This window comes from Marmota marmota, unplaced genomic scaffold, assembly GCF_001458135.2.
Source record: "Marmota marmota marmota unplaced genomic scaffold, marMar, whole genome shotgun sequence".
In the NCBI taxonomy this organism is placed as follows: domain Eukaryota; kingdom Metazoa; phylum Chordata; class Mammalia; order Rodentia; family Sciuridae; genus Marmota; species Marmota marmota.
The window spans coordinates 44,723,657-44,737,931 of record NW_025999900.1 but is presented as its reverse complement, the minus strand read 5'-3'; the positions used below and the strand labels follow the sequence as shown (position 1 = coordinate 44,737,931).

The 14,275-nt window shown below is 52.7% G+C and overlaps 1 protein-coding gene across 3 annotated transcripts in view; it reads right to left on the bottom strand.

Moving 5' to 3' along the window:
- Positions 1 to 1,408: 1,408 nt before the first annotated feature.
- Positions 1,409 to 14,275, bottom strand: part of Adck1 (aarF domain containing kinase 1) — a 113,287-nt gene continuing 100,420 nt past the window's right edge. For all 3 annotated transcript variants that reach the window (XM_015494450.2, XM_048799075.1, XM_048799076.1), the window contains 4 exons: positions 10,659 to 10,808; positions 8,894 to 9,091; positions 4,204 to 4,397; positions 1,409 to 2,894 (listed from right to left, as the gene is read on the bottom strand). In XM_015494450.2, the coding sequence (XP_015349936.1) occupies positions 2,723 to 2,894; positions 4,204 to 4,397; positions 8,894 to 9,091; positions 10,659 to 10,808 (714 nt within the window). In that variant the 3' untranslated portion in view covers positions 1,409 to 2,722. The remainder of the gene's footprint in view (positions 2,895 to 4,203; positions 4,398 to 8,893; positions 9,092 to 10,658; positions 10,809 to 14,275) is intronic.

Genomic DNA, 14,275 nt, shown 5'->3' with positions numbered 1-14,275 from the left:
CCTTCCTACAGGAAAGGAGAGCCAGCAGAGCCAGGTTTGCTTCACAGGAAGAAAGGAGCAGGGGAGAGACAGAGGAAGCAGGGACAGAGAGGGGGCAAGGAGGTGAGACGGGGGCCTGCTGAGCAAATGGCCACACGAGGCCTTTACTAAAATGTTTGCAGGCTCAGGGCTCAGGGTTCAGGGAACGGGGCCTCCTGTTGGCCAAGAGCGGCAGTGGCACCAGGTCACCGGGTATTCAAGGCCTCTGGAGGAGCACAGGGCCCTCCAGCCAGACTCAGCAGGCATCGTGCCCCCAGGCCAGGCCTGGGAATCGGCCACCCTGGTTTCCTTCACCTGGCTGTTAGGACGCTGCCAGTCACCAACGCCCCACTCAGATCCTGCTCATGCTTTACCCTCCTGGGCCACTCTCTATTCAGGTATCATTCCTGTCACATTTGCCTCTGCAAAGGGTCATTCCAAATCTCCCAACAGTCCTGCCCCCCAAGATTTGCCTGTGTGCCTCCTGGAGATAGCTTGTTTTCTGAGATGCCGTTAGACACATTTTCAGAGCCCGCTAGCTGTGGCAGAAGGGCCCCAGACAGACTGCAATGCAGAAACAGGCCACCTCTGATCCTGGGAGTGGACGACAAACGCTCAGGATTGAACCTGGCCACCAAGGCAGTGCCTCAGGCAGGAGGAGTACATGTGTGGCTTTTCAAATGCACAGATTTCAACATCCCTGAAAATAATAAACTGTGCTGAGACTCTCTGTGCCTGCACTCTCCTGATGGTGCACCCGCTGTAAGCCAGGATATCTACGTGCTAGACACAGATCTGGAAGGCACAACTCACACCCCCAAGACAGCTTAAGGAGCAAGGATAAGCTTTATCTGTAGAATTAAACAGGAAAACTATGTGGCTATAGGCAACTACTAAACCTCTCTGATCCTTGGCTCCCATCACTGAGGGTAATGACGCTCCATCTGAGAGCTGATGGGACAATTCAATGATGCAATGTATTTACAGAGCCTGTCATGGCCTTTTGCACGTGGAGAGCACTCAACAGTCTGCTGCTCTACTGTTTTCAAGCTGTCCTGTACCTCCAACTCTCCTTGCCTCTCTGCTCTTCCCAGAGAAATGTGTGGGTCTGGGCCCACTGGCCACAGGCAGATATTCTAGGTCCCAGTGCAGAGGAAGCCAACCACTAAAACAAAAGAGAAAAGCAAATGCCCATGACCTTGAACAGAAAGGACACTTCTATTTACTTCAGTGGCTATAAAAGACACCACAAAACCGAATATGCAGCACGCATTCTTTGTGATTAATAACAGATCTTGCAAATTATTCTCATAGGCCCCTGGGTCCATCCAACTGGTCACTAAGAACAATCAATTCTTTTAGGAAATAAAAGGATCGCAGTCATCTCTGATCACTAGAAAATCTGCTTGCTGTCTTATAAATAAAGGGAACAGAAAGTGAGACTCGGGCTCAGGGATTTTCACCCCTGTGATTGGGAAGGAGTAAGATCAGAGAGACCCAGATACAATCGACTCTGTGTACATGGGTGCTCAGGGGCGGGGGCCTGCCAGATCTGAGGTCTCAGGGACCTGGAGACCATGTGGCCACAGGAGTTAGAGCAGGGGTGTCCCAAACAGAGGAGCAGATGATGGAGCTGGGGGGAGGTGCAGGCGACAGGTAGAAACAATTCAACAGGTGCCTCGGGGGTTTCGGAGGGGAAGCCCAACCAGGGACAGGAACAGGACCAGCATCTTCAGAAGGACTGGGAAGACCAGGTACAAGCGCACCCCTGAAGCTGGGGTCACCAAAAGAGAATCAGAGGGTAAGACAGGTGGCCCAGGTCCCAGGGAATGAGGTGAGAACCCACGGAAAACAGCCTGAGGCTTCCGCTGAGCTCTGAGCTGCTGACCTCCTCCAATCAAGGCCTCAGAGACTTGGATGGAAGGAGAAGCTGCCAAGAAGCAGGAAGTGGCCCCAGAGAGGAAAAGGCTTCTTCCAGCTTGGAAGGATCACAAGGGAGGACACCAAGTGGAAGACCCTCTTGGCACTTGGCATTCAAGTCCACTACTGGCCGGTGTGGAATAAAAATGCCACCAACCAACTCTGACTTCATCTCCCCAGGTCTTCCTAGAGCTGCTCTAAGTGGCGTGGCAAGGGCCAGGGACACAGTCTGAACGGGCATGTGGCCGGGCGGGAGCCAGTGAGTTAGGACAGACAACCCTGCAAACTTGAGAGGGATTTACTGAAACACGATACATAAAACACCAACAGGGTCACCGTGGCAGCAGTGACACACTCAGATGGCACCTCTGGGGAGTGACATGGCAAGGAGAGGGAGCCTGTTCTCCCTCGGGATCAGGGACCATGCTCACCTCCGACAAAATCAAACTTCCTACGAGTTAAATGTGCTCTCTGTGCACGTGTGGTCCATCCTGAAAATAGAATGGGTGACCAGAAATGGGGGTGGCGTCCAGCCAGTGGGCACACCAGCAGTGGGAAGTAGGCTACTGCATCTTCTCCCTGGGGAAGGACAGAAACCTCATCCACAGTACCTGAGACAAGTATGGGCACAGGGATTCCAAAGGTGAAGCCTGATGGTGCCACAGGCCATGAGGGACCCCGGGACTCCTGACCACTATGGGGCAGAGAAGGTGGGTGGAGTCAGGGAACGCAGGAAAGACAGGAGTGGAAATCCATCAGGAAGGGGCAGGAGTTAAGGAGTAGCTCAAAGTGAAACAGGAAAGAGCCAGCAAAACAGGGCCGAGACCCAGCTGGGCAGCCTCAGCCCCTTCACACGCAGCAGGAGTTCGTGAAGGCTGATCTGCCACAAGTTAAAGGCCTCGCAGAGAGAGATCTGGGTCCTTCTGAAGAACGAATAGGCATTCTTCTTGTTGTGCCTGGAGGGAGGGCAAGAAAGGAGAGATAAGCGGTCAGGACACTAGCTCAGTACAACTGAGAAAAACAAGAGACGGTGGCTTTGGCCAACGCACCAGCCCCTGCCCCTGGGGACTACTCTTGGGTACCTGATCATGCCACTGCCCGACCACAGGGTCAGAGGACCTCAAACACGCCAAAGCAGTTTTTCAAATAAGTGGGGTAAGGAAAAGCAGCTGTTTCACAGGGCATCAGAGGTCGGAGAGGCTCACTGGGTGGAATATTCCAACACTTCTTTTCCCAAAAGTATAGTAAATATATGCCAACCCAGAATTCCCCAAGCTCAAATATGCTGAAAGCTTTTCCAAACTTTCTCAGGACAAGAGTCACTTGAAAACCTGGTCATGTCCAGGGAGGCTGAGGCCATTACACATTACCCCAGCTCCATCCCTTCTGTACCAACAAAGGACACAATAAAAAGTGGTGTTTATGACGATGACCTATTCAAGACCTGACTTCCCAAGCCCTCGGAGGAAGAATACATCATGGCCATCTCTTTCAGTGTGCAGTATATTTTGCTGTGATCTAATTTGATATCTGATAGAAGGTACATGATATATGCGGTCAAATCCGAGTAGTTTCCCAGAAGGAACCATTTCCTGCCCAGGAGAGATGGGCTAGGACTGGACCCCAAGCCAGTGAGAACATTCCACGAGGGCACGTTCCTTCCAAGGTATTCCACCCCACCCCACGGGAGGCCACAGTCCTTGTTCCTCTGGAATGAGCTCCCTGAGAAAGCACCCTCCCTTCCTCACCAGCACCCCAAAGGCACTGAGACAACTAAAAGGCCTGAAACTCTAGGAGTAGAGCCTGCTGGCCAGCCACTCTGCAGGAAAAAGAGCCACTGGCCTACCTGCTGGGCCAATCACAGACAGCCAAGTCCCAGGACCAGCTAGAGATTGGGTCACACCAGGACTTTCTGACCCCAAGCCCAGGGGCATCTGGAAAGGGCTGAGACTCCCCAAAACCTTTCAAACTTCAGTGAAGGCAAGAATCATCTAGAAAGCTGGACTGGGAAGATGACGTCCTAGAATCCATCCTTTCATAAATACAAGTGATTCTCTGGGAGACCCAAAGACATGGACCCAGGGCACCTGCCAGTCCACTAGAGCTGTTTTCTAACCCCAGCTCCCCCGGCATGGAGAAGTGGAGATTGGGAAATGCAGATGGCGCCCATGGACTGTGGGAATAGCAGAGGCAAGCAGGAGCTCTGGGCAGAGCCCTGGGCAGGCTGGGAGCTGAGAGGGGACCAGAAGCAGGGCCCACACTCACTTGGCTAGCGCCCGGACACAGCACCGTGACATGTTGAGGAAGGAGCTGGCAGAGGCACGGGTGCCCAGGGTGGCCTCAATGCTGCGCAGCAGGTCATTGGTCTTGAAGATGAGCAGCATCTGGCGCGGCACGTGGTTGAGGAGCTGGCTGATCTGGGGGAGGTAGTTGGCGGCGTTGTTGCGGATCTCTAAGTCCTGGGGCAGCAACAGGGAGACAGAAGTGGACGGTCAGAGGGGAAGTGGAGCCCGGGTGGCAAAAGTCTGGGCAGTCTGTGACCAGAGGGGCTTCAAGGAAGCTCCAGGCAAAAGCTTCCAGCACAGCCCTCCTGACAAAGAGATGCCCCACAGCTCCACAGCCTGACCACAGAGACCAGAGGCCCAGCCCAGCCCCTAGACAAGCACTAATGCAGCTCAGGAGCACACTCGGAAGAGCCAAGGGACTCTCCAAGGCTCTGCCACCCATTTCAGGGCAGGCCTACCAGAAGCCCTGAAAGTCAAGCCATGTCCCCCGCCAGCCAAGCACAGGTTGACCGACCCATAGGTCTGAGCTCCTGACTCCAACCCAGCCCCCAAGTCCTGCCCCATAACCTGCACCCCACCAGATCCACCCGCCAGCCACGTCCCCCTGTGGGTCACTGTGTCCTGCGCTGTAGTCAGTCTTATCCCACATTGCCCAGAGTGGGGTCCAGGGCCATCCCACGGCCCTCACCATCTGGTGTTTAAGTTGGGGCCCGGCGTCCCTCCGTTCTCTGTCACTGAGCTCTACCAAAATATAGGTGAGTAACTGCCTACAATCCTGGGCATGACAGATTGGCTCTGGCCCTTCAGCAGTCTCCAGGAAAATGATGAAGGCGACGAGTGTGGTGAGGACCACCATGCCTTGGAAAGGCCAGGAACTCTGAAAATGTCACATGCATTAATTTATTTAACCCTCATAACAAGTCTATCATGTTGCGTGTATTATCTCCGTTAAAGGTGAGGATACGGGGTTGGGGATGGAGCTCAGGGATGGAGCCCTTGCCTAGCATGTGCAAGACCCTGGATTCCATCCCCTGGCAAAATAAATGGAAAGAAAGGCAGGAAGAAACGGAGGCACTGAGAAGTCAAGGGACCTTCTCAGAGTGCATACATAGCTGGTAAGTGGTGGGTCAGGATTCCACCAGGATTCCACCTGACTCCGGAGCCCACGCCCTCCCCACCTGGCCACGCTCCCTGCCCACCTCGCTGCAGGACTGCAGGCCTTCAAGCAGTCCTGGATCTCCTTCCACTCAGGGTCCTCACCCCAAAACTGGGCATGCTACTATCCTCTGTGCGGGACGGAGGGGGAGAGGCATGTGACCCAGCTACATGGAGAGGGTCATCAGAGACAAGGCACAGAAAAGCGCTTGGAGCCACTGAGTCCTAACAACGGCCCAGCAGTCTTGTCAAAAGACCTTTCCCCCACTGCTTTCTGCAGCTGAGACAGAGTCCCAGTGCCTTCAGAAGCCTGACAACACTGCTGATGATCACGTCACTGAGCTAGCACACTGGGACGTCTCCACGGCAGCCAGACACCAAGAGGCTGGGCACTGCCATAGCTGCAGATGGCCCTGCCTGAGTGCTAAGGCCAGATCAAGACCTGGCTCCCCACTGGGAGCACAGCCCCATTCACCCAAGGATACCTCCCAGGGGTAGATCTCAGAGCAGCAGAGCCTGCCGACTTGGGTACCCACAGCTTAATGGTAGGTGTCTGGAATAGACCTAGTTGGATGCCTACCGAGCAGCCATTCCCCCACTGTCCTTTGTTAAAAATAAAATAAAATAAAATTTGTTCATTTGGGTCCTGCTCTTCTGGGGCTCACAGTCCTTTGCTAGCCCTGGGGGTGAGCGAGTATCTTGACTGCTCTCAGCCAAAGCTGGCTCTGAGTACTCATTCCCTCACCAAGTGACTGGTTGAGGCAGGGACACATGACACAATTTTGGCCAAAGAGATACAGGACAAGTCAGCTGGGGGACTTCTGGGAAAGGGTTTCTTACCCTTCAGAAATGATACATGAAGGTGGGAGTTCATAACCCACTTGAATCAAAGTGTCGAATATGATATGTCAAGAAATTTGTAATGTTTTGAACAACCCACAATAAAAAATAAAAATAAAAATAAAAATAAAAAAAAAAAAGAAATGATACATGAGAGGAAACAGCCCCTAGTTCCTGCCTGAGGCCACCACTGAATGAAGATGTGAAGCTTGGAACTGCCCCGGCCATCTTGGAATCACGGGAAAAAAAAGCCCAGAAAATCTCAGGAACAAGCCCAGAGTGCCCAGGCTGTTGATCTGCTGAGTTAACCAACCTGGACCTGCCTCTCTCCAGGCTTTTTGTGATGAAGAGAACAAAGGCTATATTTTGTTGGGAAAAACATCCTCCCTGATCCAATGCTGGGGGTTCCCTTAATTCTGAATGACACAGGCTTCAGAAAGAGCCTGGAGATCTCAGAGGCAAGGCTGGGCTGGTTTGACCCGGCTCAGTTCGCCCTCAGTCTGTCTGGGTTCATGTCCAAATGAGCAGTTAGAGTCAGGGTCTCTAGAACCTACACGAACACCTGTCTGCTAGATCTAGACTGCAGGGACCTTATAAAAAGATGTGCAAGACAAGGCCCCTCCCTGTAATTAGACAGTGAAGATGGACAGACAGGTAACTACTCTGCAAGGGACAGTGAGCCACTTGCCCTAGAGTGATTCAAGTATGGATGGGTGACTTTCTATGAAGAGGGTAAGGAAAGGCTTCCTGGAGGTTTGGCTTCTTCAAAGTACTAGCTTTTCAACTGGTCTTTATGAAGTCATAAGAATGTAAACACAAAATTCCATCTTAGTTAATGAATATGCATGTCCTCCACTGCGTACCTACCTGGGCCACAAGACCTCATTCAGCACTGTGGCTTTAAGTATCATCTACAGGCTAAGGACTCACAAAGGATAGCCCAACAGGACCTCTTCATTGAGCTGCGGTCTTCACTTCCCAGGACATCCCTATCTGCTCAAGAGAACCAGTGACTAGTCCTGCCCCAAACATGCCCTTTCCAAAGTTTCCCCTGCTTCTAGGAGCAGCAGCCGCTCCCCCCTTAGAACGCTGCAACCTTGACTCCTCCTCTCCCTCTCCTCCACCTCCGCCTCTAGTCTCTATCTTTGTTACCATCAGCGTGGTCTGACCCCTCACCTCCACCTGGAGGCCTGGCCTGACCTCCTAACCAATGGCCCAGGGCTCATCTCACCCCACTTTAGAGAGACACTTAAAAGTAGCAGGTCTGAGCATCTGCTTCTGTTTAAAGCCCGTCCAAGGCTTTGCTTTATGCTGAGAATGAATCTGAACAGAAGCAGAAGAGACTGTGGCTTATAAGGCCCATGGGATGCTCTTCCAGCCAGCACTCCAAATTCTTCCCATCCCACCAGCCTCCTCCCCACACGCTGGACCCTACCAAAAGTCTCCTACCCCTGTGCCTTAGTGTACTACAAATGCTTCCTTCAATCTCTTCCTGGTGCTGCTGCCCTTCTTGCCCTCTGTGCCTTAGCTCCAATGTCCTCGTCAAGGTCGTCTCTGAGCACCTCAACTCCCTTTGCAGATATGGTCCTGCTTATTTCCTCCACGATGCCCATAACCTGCAATTATTCCTCTTACTTATTTGTTCACTTGTTTACCATCTGTCTCTCGCAACCAAACTGGAAATTACACAAAAGGCCCGTCTGCCCGTAGGTCACAGCATCCTCAGTGCCGAGCCCAGGATCCGGCAAAAACAAATGCTTGTAGAATGAATGAACTTCAGGGACTGTTGGTAGACGCCCTACATGCACGATTAGTAAATCAGAATCATCAGTCCTACTGTCCCTGTTTTACAAAAGAAGGAGACTGTCTCTCTTCTGAGATGGACTGTGGGGCCCAGAAGAGCAGGTGGTCATCTTTGCCACCAACTTGCTGGAGAATGATGTCAACTTGGAGGAAAGTGCAGCCAAGAGATGAAGAGATGGACACTTGGAGATATCATCTGAGACTCTGGATCCAGCCACCTACCTACCACAAAGCAGCTTGCAGGGGAGGCCCCTGAGGCCCAGAGGGATGACAAGAACACCCCAGGTCATGACATCAGGAAAAGGAGGTGCCAGAACCTAAGCCCAGGCTTTCCGACATCATGATTGGTACCCTGTCCCCTGCAGTGAGCAGAGGCCTCAGCTGGANGGAGAAAGGAGCAACGGATAAAGAACAGAAGAAGCTGTTTCACTAAAGAGTCTGCAGGTCAACAGGGTGAGCAGGGCTGCTTGAGTACCACACGGGGAAGCGAAGGGCCTTCCCGACCATGCAGCCTGGAAGGACAAGGACAGCAGAAGAGACTTAGGAAGGAGACAGTTCCTGAGGAGGCCCAGAGTCTTGGGGGAGAAGTTGGAGGAAGCCTAAAAATCTCATGTGAGCCAGTCAAAGCTAAAGCACAAGAGTCTGGGTATTGCAGTCACATGACCTTGTTTTCTCCTCCAGGCTGATAGGGCCTGCGGCAGGCAGTGAGATGTCTTCCCCTGACCCTCCTCCATACAGGGACACTGTCTCTTCCCCCTCCTGCTTCTCATCTAGTTCATTCTCTTCCCGACATACACACAAGCTCCCCGGGTCTTCCTCCCCAAGACCCTGGCTTGGAAGGGGAGGAAGGGGGGCCAGGAGGGGCCACCTACCTCGGAGGAAGTGACTGGCGCTTGGCTGATGCCCCTGTTGACCGAGTCCCAGGACCGGGCTGTCAGCATGCAGGCAAACAAGGGGTAGAGATCCCCAGCCCCCAGGCGCTGGCTGTACTTCTTCACCCCCTCCATGTCCATCCAGATCAGAGACTGCCACAGGTGACAGTAGTCCAGGCGGAACTCCTCCGTGAGCACCTGTGGCGGGGACCGTGGTGGTGGGACCTGAGTCTCCCCACCAAAGGCCTAACCCCCTGGCTGGTGCTTGCCACGGCTCCCCATGATGCCTGCTTCTCTCCTTAAGTCCAGCTATCCTTGAAGGCCCAAGTTCAGTGCTCCTCTAGGTTGACTATCCCTTATCTGAAATGCTTGGGCCGGGAAGTATTCTCGATTTTTGGATGCTTCCAGATTTTGGAATATTTGCATAGACATAGTATCTTGGGGAGGAGACCCAAATCCAAACAGAAAATTCCTTTATGTCTCACATGTACTTTATACACATAAGTCTAAAGGTGATTTTATAAAACATGCTTAGTAATTTTGTGCATGAAACAAAATCTCATGGCATGGAATTTTCCACTCAGTGTCATGGCACTTGAAAAGCTTGGAGTTTGAAAGCATTTTGGATTTCACATTAGGCAGGCTCAACCTGTATTTGACAACACTTGGAATCACTCAGGAGTGGCAGAGGTTGCTAATCCCCCACCAAAACCTATCCTCTCCTCTTCTTCTCAGGGACAAGCTAGTTTCCCAACCTCCTTTGAAGCTAGATGTGGTCCTCTGCCTGACTGTCACAATGTGGCAGAAGCTGTATGTCCCCCAGAACTTTCCCATGCATGTACTCTGAGTCCTCTCCCCTGCTACTGGCTGAGAGCTGCATCCTCCAGGGAGACCCAGGGGACAGGACCCTGCTGACTCTGCCGCTCCCAAAACTACAATCAAACTTCTCTTGTGTCTGGGCCGTTGTTCATTTCAGGATTCCTCGTGACCAAGGCTAGCCTAACTTAACATGACGTATCCTACTTCATGATGCCTTTCAGAGGAAGCCAAGATTCTGGGATGCAGCATCAGGGCCCCAGGGGCCACTGGGACAGAAGACCACTGCAGAAACTCCCCAGGACTATCCCCAAGGAATCAATCCAGGCCTGGAGACCCAGACGGGCAGTGAACTTCCCAACTTCCAAGCAGAAGCCCACGGTTCACCTAGACGCATCCCCTTCCAGGCTTCTTGTTACGGGGAGAACAAAGGCCTCATTGTCTAGGTCACATCTGCCTGGGGAAATGTCCTCTCTGGCATGATGCTGGGGGTTCCCTTAATTCTGGGTGAGAGCAGCACTCTCCTGATCTTAGAGAGTGAAGTCTGCACCACCAGCTCCGTCAGCTCCGCGCCGCCCTTTCCACCACATCTTCCACCCTCCCTGGGGCTGAAGGTGCAGCTACCCTTCCCCAGAAGCCCCGGCTCCCGCACAGGGCAGTTCAATGCCCAGGCCTGCCTGGGCCTGCAGTCCCCTGGAGACAGAGTCACAGGCACAAGCACCTTTCTATCTACTCCTCACAACCGACCGTCTGTAAAGGAGGTGTGACGGACCTCACAGAGCTCTCAGGACAGTAATGTGCATAAAATGACGGTTCCTGGGGGAGGGAGGGCCCCCCACCCTGCTACCTTGACCAATAGCTTCCCAGTTCTGTGACTGGTGGGGAATGTCAGCCAGCTCTGGCCCCAGGCAGCAGATGCCCTGGGGCTGGGTGGGAAGGCTTCTCCCACCTGGTAGAGACCGTGGTCCAGCAGGATGACCTCTGCCTTGCCGGTGTCCGGATGCTTCCGCACCAGCACGTTGCCCGGGTGGGGATCGCAGTGCACGAAGCCATTGACAAAGATCATCTCGCTGTACATCTTGCCCAGGTGGCAGGAGATCTGAAAGGGAAGGGAGGCACATGGGAGTCCAGCTCCATTCTCGCCCATCTCAGGGAGCTCCCCTCTGGTCCCTCAATCTGCTCATTTCAAGAGAGACCCAAAGGACTGGGTAGGCCCGAGCGGAGGTGCTGGAGGTCATGATTTGAGATGGTCTGGTTCTTGCATTTAAGACACAACTACACTCTGATCTAACCCTTCTTCACTCCTCCACCCATTAGAGCCACCTGGAGCTCAGAAATGCTGCGGACGGTACCAGGATGGTACTGAGCACCAGTGTTTTCTTAAAGTCCCCAAGGTGATTTCCAAGCATGGTCATGGAGGAGAGGGGCTGCTTCTGCTTTGTCCAGGGCTGTTGTGCTCCACCCCCCACACGGCCTGCCACCCTCCTGCTCTCTCATCAGCCCCTCTTGCTTCCCTCCCCAAAGCTGAGAAGGGGTGAGAAGCTGGGCTGGGAGAGCTCGCCCACCCACCATCCCTTTGCCAAAGAACAGGGCTGGGGGCCGGGGATCAGCAACAGATGACTCGGCACCCCATTTGGGGGCTGCCCCGTTGGTGCTGGGCCGGTCCCAGACAGACCCAGTGTCCAGGCCTCTCCCCGCTGCCCTCCCTCCCCAGCGCCCAGTGCTAATCTGATTTATGATGTCTGCACAGAAGAAATGACACTGGAGAGGCCATTTAAATCATCCTGTCACTGGTGCTCTCCCTGCAGAGGCAGACTTCTTATCTCTACTCCCGTTTTTATTAAAGCTAAACGCCTCTTTGCAGCTAGGGAACGGTTGCTGAATAGAGTCAGACCCGGGCCCCAAGATGTCTTGTGGACAGGTTTCCAGGGGAGAGAGACACACTCCAGCAGAGAGCTGGCACCCGAGAACACCGGCTGCCCTTGGCATTCCACTCAGCCTCAGCTGGACCCCATGGTCATCAACAAACATATCCCAACCAGAGAACAGGAGCTAGGGCTCATAAGTTGGGAGCACAGGATTAGGCTCTTTCCTCAACCTACAAAGTCAAGTCCTGTACCACCAGGCCCAGCCTCTCTCCACAGTCTCCTCTTGCACACATCAACCATCCATGCTTTGTCTTCTCCACTGACCCCTGTGCTTTCCTACCCCAGGGCCTTTGCACGAGCTATTACCACTTCCAGAAGCATTCCTGCCACCACCCCATCATCAGGTTCAGGCTTTCTCTTCCTGCCCACTTGGGTCAGCATTGCCTCCCTGGGGAAACCTTTCCCAACCTCCCAGGCTAGAAGAGGTTCTCTTGCCATATACTCCTAGGTTGCTGTGATTTAGTTTCATGGTACTAGCAATTATTTGTGTGATTATTTGATTAATGACCACTTAGCCCGCCATTCTAAACTCCAAGACAGCAGGGAGGGGCTCTGTTTTGTTAAACAGCTTTATTATATGGAGGCATCATTTGCATACCATAAACTGGCTCTGTTATGTACGCACTTGCTTATAATAGCACCAAACATGTGATTGACTCTAAGGCCCTGAGTTCAAGGTAAGCGAGACCCTCACCTCTTGGTGGCTTTCTGAGATGCTGTGGTTCCCACCTTGAATGCTTATCCTAACCTCATTAATCTCCTCTGAAACCCAATCAATTACAAGGAGCACTACATTAACCACCTATCAAGAAAAAGATCAAGAAAAATCCGTACTTTAGGAACAATAGCCAATGTCCTTATTCAGAGCCCCAGGGGGTGGGGGCTAGAATCAGAGTGAGTCAGGGAGGTTCACTTGGCCTCGGCCACAGCTGACAAGAGCAGAGCCAGGACTCAACCCTGGCTTCTAGAAAGCCCACACCTGCTGTGTGGCCCACACCTACTTCTGCACTTCTCAACTGAGCTCTGGGGTCTTCAACAAGCTGCTGATACGCTCAGCTTCAGTAAATGGAAATAGCAATACTGCTATCTGGAGGCAAAGGAGATGTCACAGTGCCTGTGACCAAGCGACCTCTCCCAGTTGCCTCTGTGATTGCTGCTACTGGTGCCTCAGAGCGCTCCTGGAGGGAGATGGACCCGGTTTCATCACACCTTTGAAGAGAGGAAGATGTTCAAGACTCCTGCCCTATTGCCACGCCAGCTCTCCATCTGGCCTTTTCCTTGGGAGCAAGGGATACCCCAGGACCCAGTGTCCATTCACACCAGCAGAACTCTGCCTCAGGTCAGGTTCCCAGACAGGCTGAGATGCCAGAGGTCCCAGGGCCACCATTCTCTGTTTCCCAGGAGAAGGACCTCAGTCAGCAAGTCCCCATCTCTGTGCCACCAAGAACCCCTATTGTTGGGCTGCTTGGAGCTTCTGCCGCCGGGCTTCCAGAAGCCACACTGTATCTGCCAAACCGATTGCATTTATTAAGTAATCATTCATTTTTATTTGTCAAGGACGCATAGAAAGGTCCAATCGGGGCTCCTGATCGGTCCAAGATAAGCAGCGCCACCAGACTGAGCTGACGGAATTTCAGCCAAAAAGCAGAGAAATGACATTTCATTTAGTCTGGGCAGACCTGTCACTAGGAGATGTATGATATCCCTTAAGCTTTCTAAAATATTGCTAATCGCTCTGGGCCCCTTATTACTACACTGAAAGATGGCCCCTGGGGCTGTGGGGGGGGCTGTCTACGAGGACTGGGCCACCGCGGCTGCTGGATAAGGGGGCACTGCCATTGCTGTCCTCAGACACACAAGAGCAGCCCCCAGAGTGGCCCTGCCCATGTCAATACACCCGTCCAGCTGCCTCCTTGGTGTCTTCCCCTCTGAGGGTCTGCTGGTGGTGGTCATTTTAACCAGATGTCACCAAGGACAGACAGATGTGAGAGGCAGAAAAGGGGCACGGACTAGCCTAAGCCAACAGCTGGGCCCTAGAGCCATTTTGGTTCTGCCACTTGGGGCGTGGGTGGCCTGGGGCAGGAGTCACCTCCCTTCTCAGTCTGGGTCTAAGTTCTCTTAGCAGTTCAGTGGGACTTAGGCCATCTGCTCCACTTCCTTAAAGAGCGACCTTGAGATTCGAGGTCAAATACAATCCCCTAGGAGGAAGCCCTCTGCCTGCTAGAGGCCACACAAATGTGGCTGGGCAGGGGGGTGTTTTTAGTGCTGTAATTTCTTATTTTAAACTTGGAAAAAATTCCCAGTATCACAGTCAAAGGGTAACTGTGAAGTTAAAAACACAGTTCAGACAAACAGACAATGAACATGCATCAAAGATTGGAAGAGTCATTAATAAGGGAGCATGAGAGATGGTACAGTCGGTTCAAAAAGAATTTTGAGGAAGCGGGTAACTAAGGGGATTTCAACAGGAGCAAGAGATTAAGATTCCTGGATGAAATACAAACTGGATATTGTCCGATGGGGCATTAAAAAACCAACCTTTGGGGTTATCTTTTCTACTGGACAGAAATTATTTGCATGTCTCCTGGATAAGGTCTACACAGTGATGTACAACCTCAGTCTGAGCCCTTAATGACTT